The sequence below is a fragment of the Perca flavescens genome, chromosome 22, assembly GCF_004354835.1.
Source record: "Perca flavescens isolate YP-PL-M2 chromosome 22, PFLA_1.0, whole genome shotgun sequence".
In the NCBI taxonomy this organism is placed as follows: domain Eukaryota; kingdom Metazoa; phylum Chordata; class Actinopteri; order Perciformes; family Percidae; genus Perca; species Perca flavescens.
In genome coordinates, this window is record NC_041352.1 from 1,861,730 (window position 1) to 1,883,115 (window position 21,386).

General features: G+C 40.3%; 1 protein-coding gene across 1 annotated transcript in view; it reads right to left on the reverse strand.

Annotated features, from left to right (window-relative positions):
- kcnh2b (potassium voltage-gated channel, subfamily H (eag-related), member 2b) overlaps positions 1-19,687 on the reverse strand; it is a 321,502-nt gene extending 301,815 nt beyond the window's left edge. The window contains exon 1 of the mRNA XM_028568846.1: positions 18,950-19,687. Within this exon, the coding sequence (XP_028424647.1) occupies positions 18,950-19,025 (76 nt within the window). The 5' untranslated portion in view covers positions 19,026-19,687. The remainder of the gene's footprint in view (positions 1-18,949) is intronic.
- Between the last annotated feature and the right edge of the window lie 1,699 nt (positions 19,688-21,386).

Here is a 21,386-nt window from a genome sequence, read left to right on the forward strand (position 1 = left end):
ATTTCATTATTCAGTCGGTTTTCTTAACAGTGTGTATAAATAATACATTTCCACCAATATGCTTTCATTTATTTACTGAACAGAAAAGTGTAGCTGGCACTTTGTCTTCTGTGTCAGCCCATATCATTGGAGCAACATGGCATCATGACTTTACGTAAACATACACGCCACTTTCCTAAATGTTATCGGTATGCATTTTGGGCTATCCACGTGTATGTCTACGCTGTATACAGCAGATGTAAACATACCCACCACGTGGCGTCGCCACATTGCGTGTTATCACGAGAACATGACGTACTATCGTGAGAACAACGTCACACGTGTGTAAAAAAAAAAAAAAAAAAGTTGGGTTTAGGAAGAGAACACAGGGAAAGGCTTTAGTAACACAAAAAAGCGACAAAATAAACAAAAACACGCTTAGCAAAACAATAAACGGTTGGGTTTAGGAAAGAAACATTGGGGAAGTCTTAAAAAAATTAATAAAAAAAAACGGCTAAAAATCGCCACACGCTGGACGCGATCCCGTTTCTCCTGGGTGAAAGTGTTTTACCCATCCTCCACCCCAACCAACGTCCCTTTATACTACTCGCTACGGCCAAATTCGATGAATTGCCGTGTCATACATACGCCACTTCATGAGATAAACAGCATATATTTTGGCAAATACAGGAGGAAAAATAGGGACAGATATTCTATAATATATAATAGACTCTACAACTACTAAGATCAAGATTTTAGTTTTAGATAATTTTTGCACTCAAACTTAATATTTATTATTGATGCTAAATTGGGCTCACTTTTATCATACAGGTCCTATCTTCCCCCTCTCTCTCCTCTTTCTCACCTAGCTGTCCTGTCCATTAAAGGTGGAAAAGCCCAAAAAAATAATCACATCCCTGTTTCCACAACCCCCGTTTTTGGTAGGCCTACGTGTTAATGCCAGGTTATGATGAATGAACTAGTTTGTACAACCTGTTGTCCTTCCATGTCTGAAGGTAGATGTTTATAGCTGTTCTGAATGGCTAGGAAATCATAGTGTTGCACTCAGTTGTACACACAAAAAGTGACTGAAGTCATGGAACTAGAGAGAAGATCAGATCCAGCTTCCTTTCTCCTGACAGATTGCTGTGCAAAATGGCAGTGCTTGTTTGGAAAAGTAACAAACATTTTTGGGATGCAATTCTGACTTTGGAAAGGTATGGGCGGAGTAGGTATCAGACACAGTTCGACCAGCTGACAAGCACCTCAATTGAGGCTTACTGACACCTTACAGGAGAGACTACACAACAACCTATATGCATCCTGGTGAGGTCAAGTCAAAAATCTGTTCAACTAGAAGCTGACTCTTGCGTGTATTTAGGAGCCAGACAGGAAGTGGGAGAATCTTTTTCAGTGAATGTGCTGACAGAGCAGCTTTCATTAAAACAAATGGGCCACCATGTTTGTATTCCTTATCCATGGTATCCATACTGTACATTACTTGAAACAATAATGAAATGGAAATAAAGTCGTGGTTAGGAACAAATCACACACAAATGCAATCTGAAGGTCACCGGAAGGAAAGCATGGATTCCCTCATTCCACACAGATTGCACTTTTCAGAGAGCGTACACACCGCTCCAGTCCCCCAACAGTCGTTAAGAGTGATAATCCCATAATCACCGCGATCCTTAATGGGCTGTTTTGCTCTGAAGTGTCTCAGGCTACAGTGTGTACAGCGTCTCCCCCTGCCTTAACGAGGTTATGCAGATTTATGCAAATGAGGTCTAATCCCTGGAACGCTGGGGACTCCGGGTCTTTAAATCGGTTAGTTGGCCTTTTCTGTGCGACCACTTTTGGGTTGGCAGAGGCGTCACGGTGAATGAGAGAAAGAGTCCGAACAGGTGAGAGGGAGACAAAGGGAGAATGGATGAGAGAGGTGTGATCAAGTTTTAGAAGAAACCGGAGGAGGGAGACTTGATGAATGGGAGGACGAGAGTGAAAGGGCAGCTGCCAGGAGATAAAGCAGTGACAAATAGAGGTACAGGCAAAGGGCTGAGAGGAGAAGGACAGCAAAATACTGGGAGCTGCCAAAGCAGCCGGACGGTTGCACTTGGCCGTTTTGCTTCAACTTTGGTCAACTTTGGATTTCAAACGATAGGAGGTGATAAACAGTTTACCTCTGAGCCACAAAAAGTACAGCACTTATTGATCCCGACACCCATATTTGAAGGTTATAAATTCATTTGGGGTTCTGAATTTTGACTGTTTGAGATGATAAGGCAATAAGACTGGGTGACATTATAAGACAATGTCTAGTAACATTTCAGAATTTAGTTCCTAAACAGCAGCAAATTAAGTTTTCTCCCTGTTTCAATTACTTATCATAAACATGCATCAGAAATGCTCGCATCACATTATGTTTTAGATTGCTGCAGCACTGTATTGTATCAGCTGTAGGCTGGCTGGGTTGTCATCTAGCAATAAGTAGGTTATTGGGGTTATGCAATATGTTAGTGGTGCAATACATGGGCTGTTGGATTGTTCAATATGTCATTATGTACTGCATAGGTTATGTGGAAATGTGTCATTTGTGAAATATGTTGGCTATTTGAGTTGTGCATTATGTCATTTTGTGCAATACGTAGGCTATTTGGGTTGTGCAATATGTTAGTTGTGCAATATGTATGCTATTTGGGTTGTGCATTATGTCAGTGCACTGTCATTTTGTGCAATACGTACAGGGTCGTTCAATTAGAAACTGCCACTGAAAGGAGGAGTTAATGTGCTTACTATACCTGTCTAATGTATATGAGAGCATGTTTTGTGCTGCGTGAGAGTATGTGTTGAGAGATGCTTATTTTCTGTATTTTGTGTTGTCTTTGTAAAGCTGCGGAACGGACAGAGTCCAAAACAAATATCCCTTTGGGGACAATAAAGTATATCTTATCTTATCTATCTTATCTGTTTTTGTGTTACAATCCAGCAATAGATTGTGACATATACCTGTTTATCTGTCTAAACTATCATTATGAGTATTTACTGAAAGCTAAAACTAGACACAAATGGCCCACAAAGTAATGCATTAATCATCGTCTAATGTAAAAAAGTTTACAGCATTTTTTTATTATCATTTTGAATCATTTTCTTCTTTTGTGCTTTGTTTCAGGGAAGATGCAGCACTTTTTATAGCTTTACATCAAAGTGTGAAATAAAGCTGACAAGGTGCTGTTGATGCATTCAAGCTTGTCTCATCTTTTCCAAGAAGAAACACAGCAGAGATGTTTGATGCTTTAGTCTGTGGGGTACACGTTTTTAGAAAGGCACAGTCAATTAGAAGCTGGTGATGTGGAGGGAGATATAAGTCTACCAGTGATGCTTCTCAAGTGTGTATCATCTTCTGAGAAAACAGATCGGGAGCTCGTCTTTCCCTCAATCGCTGTGCAGCCACAAAAAGCTCTGACTTTGAAAAAAACAGACTTTCAAAAGTGTTTTTGTTAAAGCTGGTCTCGGCGCATCTACAGATTTTCATAAATTCTCACAGGGGAGCCAGCACGGCCTCGGCTTTATCAAATTTAGATAACACCCAACTGCATCGACTGATGAACTTGATCATGATGCAATTACCAAGCAACTCAACGCAACCATTAAAGGAAAAAAGTAAAGCATTTGGTCTCCATGTCTATTTTCTCTCCATGGTCGGTACATTTTTCTGTCCTGATCTTTATCAATCATGTTACATTACATGAAACCAATATTATATGTATTAATGTTTGTACAGTACCCAACGCACGTGATCTGCCTAATTTCTGGTACATGTTTGGTCAATAACATACTTTGATTAACATGTTTAGATGTAACTACATTTTTACAAGCTTCCTTTTCCAAACACAAGTTATACAAAACTTGATTATCACACATGAATCAACAACTCATGTATGAATTGTGCTTCGAATGGTCTGCAAGAAAAACATTTAGCATGACAGGTAATTCAAACCAGGCACATAATAAATAACATTTCTTTTCATTGTGAATATTGCATTAAACAAAAACACATACTAAGTTGCATTATTGTGTGCTGTTGTGTTTATATTAGTTTCGACTGTGAGGTCAGATTTGTCATAACGTCATACTTGCAGACAGCTAGACTCAATATAGATTGAGATGTGGCCTTTATTTGTGCAAATAAATGGTCAATCAAAATTTGGGTTTTGATGTCAAACTGAACTTTGTGCACCTTGAACGTGAACCTAACTTTCTCCAAGTAAAAACATTCCAATATACACATTATGAAATAATACAAAAACGTACTGTTTTACCAAGTAAATGGATTGATTTTCTTGCAGGAGAGAGGACTTCACAACTGTTGCCCTAAAATGCCAATCCTAATGGATACGATTCCTGCTGTAATATTCACCAACCCTTCTACAGGATCACGGTGCACCATCGTCCTGGTGGTCAAGACAGATTGCTAACTGCAAGTTAGATTCTTTCAGCAGCCTTATCGAAGCGTCCTTGACTAGAAGCTGAAACTGCTGTGTCTCAGTATCCAAGTCTGTCTTATCTTTATAGTTGGAATAATCAGACGATCCAAAACTCCTACATAATGAAGTGTCTTAGGTTTAGGACTAAATGTTCTCTCGTGGTTTACAACAGCCACACAGTGTGTCTGTGTGTGTGTGTGTGTGTGTGTGTGTGTGTGTGTGTGTGTGTGTGTGTGTGTGTGTGTGTGCTCTTGTGTTGTTTTAATTTCTCCATGCACTTTAAACACAAGGTACATATAAATTGTGTGTTAGCAAGTTATGTAACATTACTGTCATGTCTTTCTCTTGGCTAGAAATGTATTTTAATCAGCACTATTCTGTCGTTACCTTGTGTTTTAAGTGCATGGAGAAATAAAAAACAATAAAAAACTCACCTGGAAGAAAACATGAATGCACTTTAGCCTCTTGTAGCCCAAATGAGTATTCATTTACAACAACAAACGCTTTGAAAAATCTACTTTTCGCAGAGTGAAACACACTCTCCCCTTCTGTAACAACTACTGCCAGTGTGTTCTTGAGCAAGACATCAAACTTCCTACTGCTCCATTAAAAACACTTTATTGTACTGGGCAGCTCCCAGTTGTGAATGTGTGTGAGTTAGTGTATGGCCTAAACCCTGCCCTGCTGTGTATGAACAGTAGACCCTAAAATGATGATTAAGTATTTCTTTTACGGTGTCACTTATCACACAGGTTGTGTACTGAACTAGGAAGACAGACGTTGCACCTGAGCACTGGCATGCAGAATGAACATTTCACAGGATCGTTCGGTTACAAAGTAACCTTGGTTCTCTGAGTGAAGAGAGACCATCTCTGGAACTCTGTGAAAAGATAGTCTCGATACGATAGAGAACTGGGTATAATTTGAGGATGACAGAAAAGATCTTAATTCACTATTTACAGACGTGAATGTTTTAGTTACGTTGCAAACTTAGCTAAAAAGGTCAGAATATTTTAGTTTATTGTTTGATCACTTGGTATTTTATATTTGTTATGTTGCTATGATAATTAATTTAGCTAGCAAGGCCTGATAGAGGACTTCAATAATAAGCCAGTACATCATGGTAAGTATGCAGACATTTGGTTAAAGAGGAACACACAAAGAGACAAACGGATAAATATAAACTCTACAAACAAATCGTACTGAGATTCAGCTCACTGATACAGTATACTACTGTAGAAAGAAGACAGACAACCCGCCAAAAAGGGAAATTCAAGAAAATCATAATATCTTATTATATAATGACTAAGTATGATGATTTTTTTTTTTTTATCCCAGGCAAATAATCTTGTCAAACACAACTTGGACATATTAGACTAGTTTCAATGTAACTTGTCTTGATTTTTCTTAGCAAGATATTCCATCTACAGTATTTTTGAGCAAATGTTGACAAGAAACAAGTCTGAAAAGTAATTTGCATCACACTTACATCAAACAGCTATTTAGATATATCTTATCTTAATAAATGCAAGAAGAAGACAAAACCTTTTCTGTATGTTAAATAGATTATTGGTTAAGCATTTTAAGGCCATAGTGTTTTATACGGATTAGTAAGCTTCTTTTAAGAAAGTCATTTTTGCTTGCCCCATTGACAGAATTTTAGACCAATCACATTTTTGTAGTTTACAGAAATAGTTAGCTTGTTTGTTGAGGTTATTTTTATGGAAAGTTTGAACTCACAAGCACACACACAGTTTCCATATACCACACACAACCTCTTCCCTCTCAGCACCCCCCAGCAGGTGCCATGTTGCCCATTTGGATGCATGCCCATTTGAGATGTGAAGCCAGTTAGGCATGGCAGCACAGAGGGCATCTGCTGGGCACCAGAGAGATGGAGAGGAGGAAGGACAGAGAGAGAGAGAGAGAGAGAGAGAGAGAGAGAGAGAGAAAAACACAGGTTGTCAAACGAGACAAAGAGCAGAAAGAAGGAGGGAATGAGGTGGGGAAGGAGGGCAGCGAGAGAGAAGAATGTTTACAAGATTTTACAAGTATGTGTGTGCGCTCCTGTCTGTGCGCGTTTTTTTTGTGTCTGCTTGGTAACGCTTGGGTGTGTGTATGAACGAGAGAAAGGGAAGAAGACAGGAAAAGAGACAGAGAGAGTGTGATTTCACACCAATAAGGTGCAATCATGAGGCATTGGCTCACTCCTGACCTCAGCACCAGTGTAGCTGTGTTGCTGTTTACACCCTCCGAGTGAAACAGATGGAGCACAGAACTAAAGCTAAGCACCAGAGAAAAGCCTCGCTACTGTACTGGTACACTATAGTAACTACAGGAGCCTTTGTATACAGTAGAAGCTATTTGATACTGTTTGATTTTCTAAACATCTGGAGGATGACCATGAAGCTGTAGGGAAACAGTTCTGTATCACTACCACAGCAAGAGTCGAATTTGACAAATCCAACAAGCAAGGCGTCAGACGGAACCCTCAAATGTCTCCTCGCAGCCTAATCCATGTGTGCAAGCCACATGCTGTTGTGTGCGCAGAACATTTGCATGTACGCTGCAGCGCTTACATGTCTTTTCACAGAAGCACAGAAGTCATCTCTTCCTTCCTGCATGGGGAACATCGAGGCTCTGCACCTTATGCAACTCTAAGCCAAGCTCATCAAAGCGAGGAAGCACAGAGCTCTAAATGCTCTGTTTGACTGGCACGAGCTGGAGAGGAAAATTACAGAACATTGAAGGCAATAGAGCTTTTTGGCGCTTCTGAAGTTGTTACACTTTATGTTTCTTTTCAAATTTGTACACATTTTGCTAAGACATGACGTCGTTGGTGGCGGTATACTGTAAGTCAATTACCGGAATGTTATTCTGTATTCCTAGAACTTTTTACAATTGATACTTTGTAGTTCTTAGTTGGAGACTTTAATTCTTCTACACATTGGAACTCTTCAGTCTATTCTACATATTTCTAGAGAGATAGTGCATTTGGGGCAGTGCTGGCCTAAAGGTTAGAGAAGTGAGGATATGACTAGGAGGCCGTCGGTTCACTTCCCCAGACCGACAGGATAAAATCTGGGTGGGGAAAGTGAAAGAGCAGCACTTGTCCCTCCCTCATTACCACCACGTGCCCTTGAGCAAGGCTCTTAACTTCCAACGGCTCCAGTGGCCAGCAGATCAGACTGTGGTTGTACTGGGCAGCTTCCAGGTATGAATGTGTCACTGTGTGAACGTGATCAGGGTGTTCCTGCAAAAGAGAGGCTTTCTCTCAGTGAAACCTTTTCCTGAATTAATAAAAGGTCAAACTAAATCTGGGCTCATTTTTTGCGTCAAGTTCAGCTTTGGTGAACCTTGACACGCGCATTTAAGGGAATGGAGAGCTAGGGTCCAAAATGGAGGAAGCTATTGTAGCCTTTTACTGTGTCCGTGTTCCATGCCCATTTATTGGTCCCTCCTTTGCTGGAGTACAAACTTCCACAAATAAGACATGGCTTGCAGACAGTTACGAGACAAGAGTCAATGGTACAAATAGGTCTTTTGAATAAACTGTTAATGTATTGTCCCTTTAGCTACTAAGTTCAGCTTGTAAACTGTTCCACTAGTCTAAGCCATTACTTGAAAAAGTGAAGCACTGGTTCTTGTTTTTTTTAGCAAATGTCACTCAAACAGGAGGAAATAGCGCATTTGTTTGGAACTATTCATATCACCTGTGGATTTTAACACATCTGGTGCATTAGGGAGTATTTCCAGCAGCAGGATGGTGTTTTTTTGGATTGACTCAAAATACAGTTTTTTTCAATCACTTTGGCACTAATTTCTGAACCTTGACGTAATTTTTCAAAACTCTAGACACAAAACTCACAACCAATGATCAAAATGCACATTTTTCAAAACTCTTAACACATTTTAATTGCTTGGATACAATACACATAAACCTCAGATCATTTGTTCATTTAACAAAGATCAGCTGTTCAATATGACACAACTTAACATCAAAGTACTACTATTTCAAAAAGCAATTCACACATTACATTTCAGATGATTGTCTATTCATTTCATACAATCATCTAACTATCAATTCATACAACTATTCAAAATGATAAGTAACTGTTGCATTACTCTTAAAGACTAGTTGTATGGAAACAGACAAACAATATTCCATGTTTAGATCATGAAAGTTTCAAGATGACAAGATTCATTGTCACCAATTAGTGTGGAGCATGAACCAGTTAGACTACAGTATCTATGGATGTCATATTTCATCATCCTTCTTTACTGTAATGTACTACTGTTTACACTGTTTCTATGGTCCCATGTACTACCTTTCATACTATTTACAGTATTGACAGTACTGCACTGTATGGATGCAGGCCCTTGGAACTGCTTGTCCAATTCTGCCAACTCGTTACTGATGATTGAGATATATAATTTATATATATATACTATATATAAAGTACTATATATATATTTAACCGTTATTTATGTGTGTATGTATTTATATTTAACCTTTATTTGTGTGGATGTGTGGATGTATATGTACTGTATATATATATATATATACAGTTTTTTCCAACTGCTTACACACGTTTTCAAATCTATCTCTCCTTTTTTCAAAACTCTACACACAATTCCTAAAACTGCACACACAAAATGCAAAAGGCCTCAAATCTCCTTCAAAATGAAACACTGCATTCAAAATACCATAAACACAAGCATTTGCATCCAAGGGCAAACACTTTTCATAATAGTAATTTTTTGCATATGCCATGTACACACTGTTGTTCTAAATCTAAAGCTCTTTTGTCTTCCCTAGTCTTATATCTACATTTACAATGTTCTCGAGAGAAAGTCATCTGCTGAAAGTGGTTGAAAAGTGCACTACAAACAACAATGTAATGTTACAGTAAAACAGAAAATATTGATTGGGCAAAACTTTACGTTTGTAAGAGTAGCACAGTGTTGTATACAGTAAAATGAAAGAAGAAAACAGAAGTACAAACATATATAAACCAAAGGTATAATTTTTAGAATAAAGAATATATGTGTGTGTGTGTTGTGTGTGTTTGTGCGTGCTTGTGTGTCGGGGCGGGGTAATTGTATGCACTTTGTGCAAAACAAAGTCTGATTGATTTGTAATGCTGTACTGTATTGTAATGCAGATAGTTGCATGCAGTATGGATGCCACAGTAAAGCTACTCAAGATGGGCTTCTCTCATTGGTCAATCCGTGGTTGATCACATGATGAATTGAAAGTGAATGAAAAGTGTGGCCCTGATCTCATCAGGGATGGCTCTCCTTCATCCTCTTCTTCCCTCCTCCTCCTCGTTGTTATCCCCTGTCTCTCCCTCCTCTTCCCTTTGCTCTCTGTCTATTGTTGGCCTCCATTGTTCAAAACAGGTAATCTGACCTTTGACCTATGTATAGGCCTATACTAAAGCAGTGATTGGTTAGTGTTCAGTCATGACATAATGTGTTTGCACATATGAGGAGTGTGTGTGTGTGTGTGTGTGTGTGTGCCCTGGTAAATAAGTGTAGCATTTTGATTGGTTGTGTTTAGAAAAGGAAAGCAAGTCACTTCCTTTTTGTATCTTAGGTAGAAAATTGTGTGTAGTATTTTGAAAAAAAGTTTTTTATGCAATTGAAATAGCTTATGGTTTTGGAGATTTGCTGTGTAGTTTTTCACTTTGAGTGAGAGGTTTGAAAAATCGTGTGACATGAAAAGATTTTGTGTGTAAGCAGTTGGAAAAAACTGTATATACTCATACCACATTGGTCTGTAGTATTCTCTCTACTACTGCAGTACTTTTACAGGGATGTATTTATATGTAGTACCATAATATCACCTATTTTGTACTATGGGTAGCTTGTGTGTGGGTGAACTAAAGTAACGTTTCAATGGTATTTCACAATAAATTAGTTTTTTTGAATCAATGATTGTGCAAGTGCAAGATTTATTTAAAGATATGAATGCACAATGCAATGTTTTGAACATTGGACACCTTGTGTTACAAGTGATGACCGTTGTGAGTTTTGTGTCTAGAGTTTTGAAAAATGACATCAAGGTTCTGAAATTAGTAGCAAAGTGATTGTAAAAAACTGTAAATGAAAGTCTTATTATCTGATACAGTGCATGTAATGAAGGAAAATGTCACCTAGTGCAACAGTGTGGCTTACTGTGTTTATAATAGTTTGTGGACAACAATGGAGCTCTATGGCACAGAGGAATAATAAGGTATATCCAGCCCGGCGTGAGACCGGGTTGGTATATCAGGCTTTGGATACATACACAATACTTGTCACTAGGATGTTCTCTTCTTCACATGTATTACTCCATCTAAGCCATGCTGCTAATACCTAATAAACCTAATATCTAATAAATGCCTCAGTCTCGATATTAAAGGCTCACAAGTCCCACCTGGTTTACTCTAACATATCAGCCTAAAATTGGAACCAACCACTTGTCATCTTAGTCTATATGATCAGAATTAGCTGGCAAGCACTTGTTTTACATTGTAATAGTTCATTTTCAGTGTACTGCACAATATATTGAAAACTATTTTTAAAAGTAGAAGAACGCAGTTAACTGGAGATGACTATTGTGACTATTCCTGTGTGTGTGTGTGTGTGTGTGTGTGTGTGTGTGTGTGTGTGTGTGTGTGTGTGTGTGTGTGTGTGTGTGTGTGTGCATGAGGATGGCTGTGCGTATGTGGGGGAGTCAGGGGGACAATTGCCATGGCGATGAAGTGTTAGTACTTCAGCTGTAGAATGGTAACATCCTCCCTGGAGGACAGTGGCTTTCAGGCTTGTAATTGGGCAAAGTTTTCTCTAAGGAGCACAGACAACAACACATGACCCAAAAGGTTGCTATGACCTCATATTGAGGTCAAATCTGCTGTTTGTTGTTGTCAAGAAGGCACGCAATCTGTATGTGCAGTCTAATCTGCGTGGAGCAGCATGGCATGGAGGATCACTGTACAGTAAACAGAGAGGGCTACATGCACAAAGAGTCAGAGTACAGTGAAAAAGAAGGTCTGAAGTGGGGGTAACAGTGCACAAAATACCTTAGCTGGAAACCATGGCATGCTGCATCGACTGATCCAATGAGTTTTTGTTTTAAAAAGGTGAAATCTAATTATTTTTTAAACTTGTCCAAACAGAAGTATTCAGAACAAATAGAAAACAAGGCAACAGTAAACACTTTGTCCCCCATGAGTTAAGCATTCTCTGTTTGGGCCACTAGCTATGAGTAGGACTCCCTTTGGCCAATCGCTGCAATTTCAAAATGTGCCAACATGGAAAAATGAGAGGCAATTTTGGTAAACATCTGTATCCTTTTTTAACAGCTACTGTACATTACTGTCCAGGCTGTATGTTACCTGCTTGGTTTGTGTGCACTCCCTGGTTGGATCAGTGCACTTTGTACTGCAAAGGTCTATATATACTTTAGGGAGATCATGTTCCATCATATGCATTATGTTTAATTAATAAAACATACATATGTTGCATAATTCTATGTTATATGCTACAATGTATCTTGATGATTGACGAGTCTCAAATGAAGTTAAATCTGAAAACACTTTTGTCTTTAGCGTTGTGATTGGTGGAGAGCTTGGGATTTGCCTGTATGTAAAAGGTACAGCTTATAAATTTAAATGCCAAAGGGAAAACCAGTTCATCCGACCTGAGATTTGAGCTTCTCTGTGTAGCCCTCTCTCTGTACACAATTCATAGTATATTTCCCTTTGTTTTCAATTATTCAATTTTTTTTTTATTTTTAAAAACAACGTACAGTATTGGACATAAATGTTACCATTTGATGTAGGCCTATGCAAAAGAGTTTGCTTAAAGCAATTTTATCATCCGCAGTCCTTTAACATACAATACGTAAGTTTCTGCTGCTAGGGGTCAATCAAAACAAAGACTTTTTGATGACGTGGTGAAGTTGCGTTGGATCATGGGAGTTGTTGTCGTCATTGTTAAAGCTCCATTGTGTAATTCTTTGAGTTGATTCTTAGCAAAAAAAACCTTTGTTCTTTCACAAATATGTGCTCATTCATGTGTAATTACTTCCACCAACTAATCAAAGTATTCTCGTATGCGTAGAATCTGCCATTCAGAATCATTCAGAATACATACGAGTGAGTCGCTCAAATAACGGCCGCCATGTTGCACCTCCATCTTTAAAATACATTAGCCAAAGAGGGACATAATCTCCGCCTTTCGCGCTTTTACACTCAGTGGCAACGTGATGAATGCCAGGGAGGGGGAGAAGATACCGGAGTCGCCAAGGAAGTTAACAAGAGAATTGAAACGACAACGCGACAAGTAATGCAACAAGACCAAAGTTAATAATGGAGTGGCTTTTCCAAGATGGAAAGAGCTAATAAGGAGCAAGGATTTTAAAAGGGACGCCAAAGTTGCCTGCTTTCTTCTCGACAGGTAATTCAGCCTAAGTTCTATAGTTTGTGCTACTTGCTTGGCTAACTATAGCATGATTGTGCATAACGCTAGAACGACGTCTAGGAAAGTAATATTCAGTTGGTTGTCATATACAATTTCACCATTAGATGGGAGAAATTCTTACACAATGTAGCTTTAAATAACCACCACTGCCGATGAAAGTGTCTGTTCACGGACAAGTTCATTATTTATTCATTTATTCATGTTATGTCATGTCATCCTAATGAAGTAGTTGCAGTGTTTCCCACATAATGTCTGCAGCAGGCTACCGGGGACTATTTTGAAATGGATACCTCCACTGTGTATTTCAAAATGTGTGAGTTTGTCATATTAACTTACAACACTATTAATGTTACTGACGGGAAAATAACATTACCTAAACTTACAATTTATGCTAATCAGGTTGCACAGAAAGAGCGCACAGATCACCTTGTTCTAAGGGGAAGCCCATTTACAGTGCAAACCTGCAGGACCACAGCGTATTCAGCAGGAACCACTGTGTACACAGCCAGCGTACTGCAGCAAGTAAGCAGCACATTAGTCTGTGTCTACTACTGTTCAGGCACAGTATCAAAGGAAGTTTTTATAAATAACCATGTACTATATTTGCAGGGTGCTGCTTATAGTCAAAACTTGACTGTAAAACAGCAATGAGTTTATTTCCCCAAAACTAATTTAGGGGTAAAAAAAGCAGCACTAAAGACTCCCCTCATATCATTGTTTGGTATATTTTATTTTTAACTAATGGTCTGACAAAACTGCTGACACATTTAAATATGACGTCATGCATCACAGCATATACACAATAAATAAAATATATGCGTGTCCATGAGCAGAAAATAAAAGTCAGCAAAATGATCATGATGAAGAGTGAAATGCTAAATTTTTTTCTAAATTTCTTGTGTGGAGACAAACATTTTGCAGAGAACTCAACTGAATGTAAATGCAGAAGAAGTACAAACCAATTTCTAAATGAAGTCCCAGATCTGGGTCGTATATACATATACAACAGGGTTTCTCACACAATGTGTCGAGTGGAAACAGTCTTGGTGTGACAACAGATGCCCATTGTTTGTTCCTTAATCATCTCCTCTGAGGCTGAGCATCAAGTATCAATAGTACATTATTTTAAAAGGAGTCTCATCCTGGAAAAGACATGGCTCTGCCACGCTTACTCTACCATGAATGTGGCTTTTTCCTCCCTTCACTATGTTCCGCATGAGATGGTTTCTATCACATACTGTGAAGCTGAACAAACCCAGCCTCCATTACAATAAAGGAACCGCAAGGGATCAGATGAATGAATGTGCAGTGTACTACCGTGTGGAAGTCCCCACCAAGCTCTGCCTTTACCCAGCTCTGGACAACGTGAGAGGAGTGGGCTGAGCTTTCACTGATGTGAAGCACCAAGTGGCTTCAGAGGAAGGCATGGAAAGACTGAAATGGTACCTTCAAGTTATTCTAAAGAAATATCCAGCAGTATTGGCAAATCTTTAGACTGCAGTTTAAAGTTCAATCAATAGATGAGTTTACTGTATTAAATACATATTTTCTCAGTTTTAATGTACAGCAACAACAGCTGCTAGTGTCCACTGACCCTTTGCCACTAGTTCATTACCCACAGCCATTAGAGACCATGTCATCACAATCATCAGCAGGCTGCAGCCGGCCCAAAAGCCTCCAACAATCAATAGACAACTATTCTGAAGATATGAGTCACAGGGAAAGCATTTGGAAAGCGCTGATGTGAAGTTCTCTGCCTCTCAGTTGTAGGTTTTGTTGCTGTGTAACTACTGAAGCGCTGCTCTCATAAACATGCACCACAAAGAGACGCTTCCTACCACACGGCGAACCAATGCAAATCTGCTGTAAAGAAACATTTAAGATATGAACACAGTGGAATGAGTCGGCAGCGTTCCAGTGAGCAGTAGAATATGTTCACCTTTGCAGAGTTATCCACGCTCATCAGGATGGAAAAATAAGTACTGCAGGATTAATGTCAATTACCCAATTCCAACGTCAATTATTCAACTTGAGTGCACTTATGTGGAGTCCCTTCTCAGCACCTCTGTGTCGGGATAAAGGGGGGGGGGCTTCACACCTGGTTTGAAGCTCTGCTGCTGCTGTGACTCTTGGGTGTTGCGAGCACAGCAAGACATCACTTGCTGTTCCAAAGCAGCCTTGCGAACAGCTTAACCCTTGTGTTGACTTCGGGTCACATTGACCCGTTTTCAATTTTAGTTTTATATCAGAAAATATGGGACGTAGAAATAAGCGCTGAAAATGTAAAGAAGAAAAATTTAACAATTTAAAACTTTGGAAAAAGCAAAAACAAACTGTGAAAAAAAGGCATCAAAAAGGTTTTTTCAAGGTTGATGGGAAGATCGCACAAGGGTTAACCCAAGAGCATATGGTAAGTGGTGGAAGGCTGACCGCATTTTTTAGCAATTAGAAAAGGGTATCTCAAGAGTTCTATCTTATGTGCTCCTAAGGGGAGCAATTGGCCTTTATATTCCTTAAAAGGTCCCGTGTGTAGGAATTTCTCCCATCTAGGGTTGAGATCATATATCGCAATCAACTCTCTCGCGCCACGCAGTTCAAAGTACGTATTAAAGCTACGTTAGCCTTCACACTTCAAAAAGCCGCTCTCTTGCTCTTTTCAATCTCCTTTATCTTTTTCTGGGCGAAGAAGAAGAAGACTCCTGTTCCTGACATTTGGATTTTGAATACGTGTGGTCCTCCACGTTTCCTTCTTCAAACTTGCCGGGAGCCGGGAAGCTACGATACCCATTAGCAGCGTTAGCAGCACCTGTGAGTTTATCACGGGACAGCGAAAATGCGAAAGGTGGAGCAGTATGTCCTGTATGTCCCTTACACACACTAAGGTGGAGCAGTATGTCCTGTATGTCCCTTACACACACTAATGTGGAGCAGTATGTCCTGTATATCCCTTACACACACAAAGGTGGAGCAGTATGTCCTGTATGTCCCTTACACACACTAAGGTGGAGCAGTATGTCCTGTATGTCCCTTACACACACTAATGTGGAGCAGTATGTCCTGTATATCCCTTACACACACAAAGGTGGAGCAGTATGTCCTGTATGTCCCTTACACACACTAAGGTGGAGCAGTATGTCCTGTATGTCCCTTACACACACAAAGGTGGAGCAGTATGTCCTGTATGTCCCTTACACACACTAAGGTGGAGCAGTATGCCCTGTATGTCCCTTACACACACTAAGGTGGAGCAGTATGCCCTGTATGTCCCTTACACACACTAAGGTGGAGCAGTATGCCCTGTATGTCACTTACACACACTAAGGTGGAGCAGTATGCCCTGTATGTCCCTTAGACACACTAAGGTGGAGCAGTATGTCCTGTATGTCCCTTACACACGCTAAGGTGGAGCAGTATGCCCTGTATGTCACTTACACACACTAAGGTGGAGCAGTATGCCCTGTATGTCACTTACACACACTAAGGTGGAGCAGTATGTCCTGTATGTCCCTTACACACACTAAGGTGGAGCAGTATGTCCTGTATGTCCCTTACACACACTAAGGTGGAGCAGTATGTCCTGTATGTCCCTTACACACACAAAGGTGGAGCAGTACGTCCTGTATGTCCCTTACACACACAAAGGTTGAGCAGTATGTCCTGTATGTCCCTTACCGGCTAACGTATTTCAAGATGGAGCATGAATATGGAGCGTCTACCCCAGTTCATGCAAATGTAAAATTTCAAGCCAAAAGGAATACTTGGAATTGATGGTGGTGGTAAATTTTCATAAAAAAGGACAAGTTTGTGAACGGGCAACACAGATTTTGATAATGAACAACTGAACACGTTACACACTGGGACTTTAAACACGACATTTAAATCTACAATATGTGTCTCTTGCATCAAAACCTGAACTGACCAAATGTGAACTATTCACATCCTCCACTTTTTCCTCACACCTAACAACTATCACATCCTTATTTCTTCATCAGCCCTGTGGTGAATTTCCACAGGGAACGTGCCGTTGTGGCTGCTGAGGCACATTTGAAGTCTGGTCACACACATTCAGAGATGAATGATTTACATCAAAGATAACACCACCGCTGGAAAGTGAGAACGGATGAAGTCTGTTTATTTCAAAATACAGACAGCTTTAAATTGCATGCTCATCATGGCCTCTATGAAAAATGTAGTAGCTTGGATATATTGTTTTGTAGCTTATAACTTATTGTAGATTTGTTGAGAGGATATGGAAAAAAAAAGCATGTGCATACTGGAATTGTTTTTTTGAGGTGTCCAATAGTTTCTGTATGAATACTATTTTACATATCCACATCAACTGAGCCAAAGATAATAGATGCCATGCCCATGGAAGCCCATTTACAGTGCAAACCTGCAGGACCACAGCGTATTCAGCAGGAACCACTGTGTACACAGCCAGTGTACTGTAGCAAGTAAGCAGCAGCTTCAGGTCTGTGTCTACTACTGTTCAGGCACAGTATCAAAGGAAGTTTTTATAAATAACCGCTTACTGTTTGCAGGGTGCTGCTTAAATCATTGAGACAAAACAAGACTGTAAAACAGCAAAGGGTTTATTTCCCCAAAGCTAATTTAGGGGTAAAAAAGCAGCACTAAAGACTCCCCTCGTATCATCGTTTGGCGAATTTTATTTTTAACTAATGGTCTGACAAAACTGCTGACACATTTAAATATGACGTCATGCATCACAGCATATACACAATAAATATATGCGTGTCCATCAGCTGAAAATAAAAGTCAGCAAAATGATCAAGAGCGAGATGCGACATTTTTTCCTAAATTTGAAGAGACAAACATTTTGCAGAGAACTCAACTGAATGTAAATGCAGGAGAAGTACAAACCAATTTCTAAATGAAGTCCCAGATCTGGGTCGTATATACATATACAACAGGGTTTCTCACACGATGTGTCGAGTGGAAACGGTCTTGGTGTGACAACAGATGCCCATTGTTTGTTCCTTAATCATCTCCTCTGAGGCTGAGCATCAAGTATCAATAGTACATTATTTTAAAAGGAGTCCCATCCTGGATAAGAAATGGCTCTGCCACGCTTACTCTACCATGAATGTGGCTTTTTCCTCCCTTCACTATGTTCCGCATGAGATGGTTTCTATCACATACTGTGAAGCTAAACAAACCCAGCCCCCAGTATGAATACTATTTTACATATCCACATCAACTGAGCCAAAGATAATAGATCCCATGCCCCCAAAAGCACCTACAGTCCATGTGTTATTTTGTTGCAGATTGCTTTTTCTGACATCTGTCAAGACAACAGCAGCACGAGACATGAGACAAAGCGAGACGATGAACAGAAACTAAACTAATCTGATTTGTTAAAGTATTGTACTGGATGGCTGTGATTACACACGTTCGGCCCACCACAAGAATCGTTTCCCAGTTGCAGCTGCAGGGTTCAGATCCACAAATAACAGACTTCAGCAGTTCCAAACTACATAAGCTGTTGTTGTTGTTTTTTAGGAAGCCTATTGAAAATCAGCCTTTTGGCTGAATCTGGCATTTTTAGTTTATTAATATGCACTGTACCTGTCAAATCAAATAAAAATAAAAGGTAAAGATGAAGATGTTTTGATGAGAAATTAATCTGGTGGAAAATAAAGCCACCTAAAGTCAGTCTCACGCTGATAGCATCATGTTCTTAGGACTGATCTTTGAAAGGAAAAGTGATGTTTTCTGACATTTTACTTGATTTCTGTTTATCAAATGTATCACACATGTTCTAACCTCAGCTGATGTAACATCTCTGCGCCACCATGTGACTATTACCATGCATCAGCAAACATCATTATTGAGGCTAATTCTGGAAAAGAAAATGTCACCTGGAAGCCTACTGTACATCATCAGGATGTCATTTTCAAAGCTTTTATGAATTATTAAAAGTGGGCCTCAATAAAAGAAAAAACAGAATGCATGTTATATAAATTATCTTACAGAAGGTAAGCAAACAATGATCTTACTTTGACTGTCGAATTTCCTGATGATGGTGTCCAGGAAGGTGTTCTGCGGAGCCACATGGCCCCTCCGGACCGGCATCTTCGCTGCGGTAGCCCCTGGACTTTGAGAGACTTTGCAGGACTTTTAATAATCTCACACCGAAGCTGTGTTTTCCAGTCCCCGCAGCCGAGCACTGCGCTCACTGCATGGAGACTCAGCACTGACAGGTTCAGCGGCAGTAATCCGGTGGCCAAAGTTTCCCCAAGTTGGTCAGAGAGACGGTAGATTCTCGTGGCTCTCCGGGAGAAAGTGAGGAGAGGAGAGAGTTCTGAAAAAGGAGGCGTGATGTACGCACGGCAAATCTGGGCCGTTTCCAGCCTCCAGTTTCCAGGTTAAGAGGAGCGAAGGTGTCTGTTTATGTCCCCCGCGGGGAGGGCCGCCTGTCAGGTGATATTTCCTCCTGGTCTCACACTCGGTGGAGCACAGCAGACCTCTCATCCTGCGCTACAGCCAGCTCATGTGAAGCAGACTGGGCGAGCTTCCCGGCGAGCGTCGTTGGAGCCATAGTTGGAGCGCTGGGCTGCGCGTTTATTTATTTATTTATTTCTCATTCCACCTTCTCTCTCTGCCTCTAAATATCTGCGTGTAACCGGAGGGAGAAGGAACACAATGGTGATTAACAGGATGCAGCAGATCCGCGGCTTGAATCGTCCTTGATGTGTGTTTTTTTGGAGGTGTTCTCTTTCCATACTCCTCCTCCTCCTCGCTGTGCGCTCTGGCGGATGACTTCAGCTCCACCGGCGTCTAGCTGCGCCTCTTTTAACCCTTTGCTCATCGGAAACTGCTCACACTTGTGATGGATGAAGAAGTAGATGCGCTCCCAGCTACCCAAATACTCGCCGAAAAAAAACAAAAAAAACAACCTTTGTATTACACCCGATGTTCCCAAAGTGGGGCCATGGGTACTCTTGTGTGCTATGGGCCCCAGTAGAATGTTATTATAAATTATTCATGTGTTAAAATTGGGGGGGATGACACACAGGCAGGGTAAGCCCAGCTACTTAAGCATTTATAATGCAGCTGGTATCAGATAAAAGAGGAACGTGCTCTGTGTGTTGCCCCCATAGAGTCTCTGGTTACACCGCAGCTTTATCACACACCTGCTCTGAAAGGCTGCGGCCAAACGGCTGCTGGTGACAGGTGTTCGCTCTAGGCTGCAGGACTGTCTTGCTGTATGGGAGGGACTCATTTGAGAGTGAGACATAAACACACGTGTGGCTGTCTGCTCCCATTGTATGTGTTTCCCCACTAAGGAACATTTAGGCCCCCTGAGGTAAATTGTCACTGTCACTGAATCAGTGACTTTGATGTGAATGTGCCGAGGTACTGCAATTCTGATGCTGCTGCTGCTTCTTTGTGTTTCAGGGTTGGATGGGGATTCCCCACTCAGGCTGCTCAGCTACGTGACGTCACATCGCCGGGGTTCCCCCCCCCCCCCCCCCCGCCGTCATGCTTGGGATGATGCCTTTACGTACTGTCGGATATTGTGGCTTAGGCTGAAGAGAACACGAATTATTGACCAGTTCTATTTAGTCAGTGTGTGCATAGGACTGTAATGTCTAGTCTTTGTGTAAGGAATGTACTGACGTTAAACTCAGAGTTTAGCCATGTGGTTTCTGCAACTACAATTTAAAACATAGTCAGCCAAATTACAGGGAAATTACACTTGATTGCACAAATTATCTAACTAAATCCACATCATATATGTACACACACACACACACACACACACACACACACACATCTCACAAAATACTGAAATGTCATCAAATGTATACAAATCCATCCATTTAAATGAATTCGATGATGATTGGCTTTCAATGAGGTCATATTGTTTTTCTTTTTCTTAATGTTGCAGAATGCTGAGATTATATTAATTCTCTACACACTGGCTTCACATTGGGATGCCTTTTGAATTTAGTTTGATTTGTGGAAAGATTTGAGTGGGCCTATTGTTACATTATGAGTTCAGGGAGCAGAGACCGTGGAATTATTGTCACCATTTAATGATTAAAATAATGTAGTTCATATATTGATTTCCAGGCTCCCTGTAGGCTTCTCCCTACTTTGAAAGTGCTTAATTGTGCCCCTCCACGTGTCTGGTAGAAATCTTACCAAATCAAATACTATAGATGATACTATAGATACTATAGACACTATAGATTGATGTACGCAGATGATCTGGTGATTCTTTGTCCATATAGTGCTGGCCTTCAACAGTTACTAAGGGTCTGCTCCCAATATGGCTCACACTTTGACATTAAGTACAATCCTAAGAAGAGTAATATAATGATTGCTAGAAGCAGGCAGGACAATAAACTGTCATTTCCTGCTTTCTCTCTGTCTGGTACTGTCCTTAAAGTGTGTGATGAGGTCAAATACTTAGGACACTATATTACT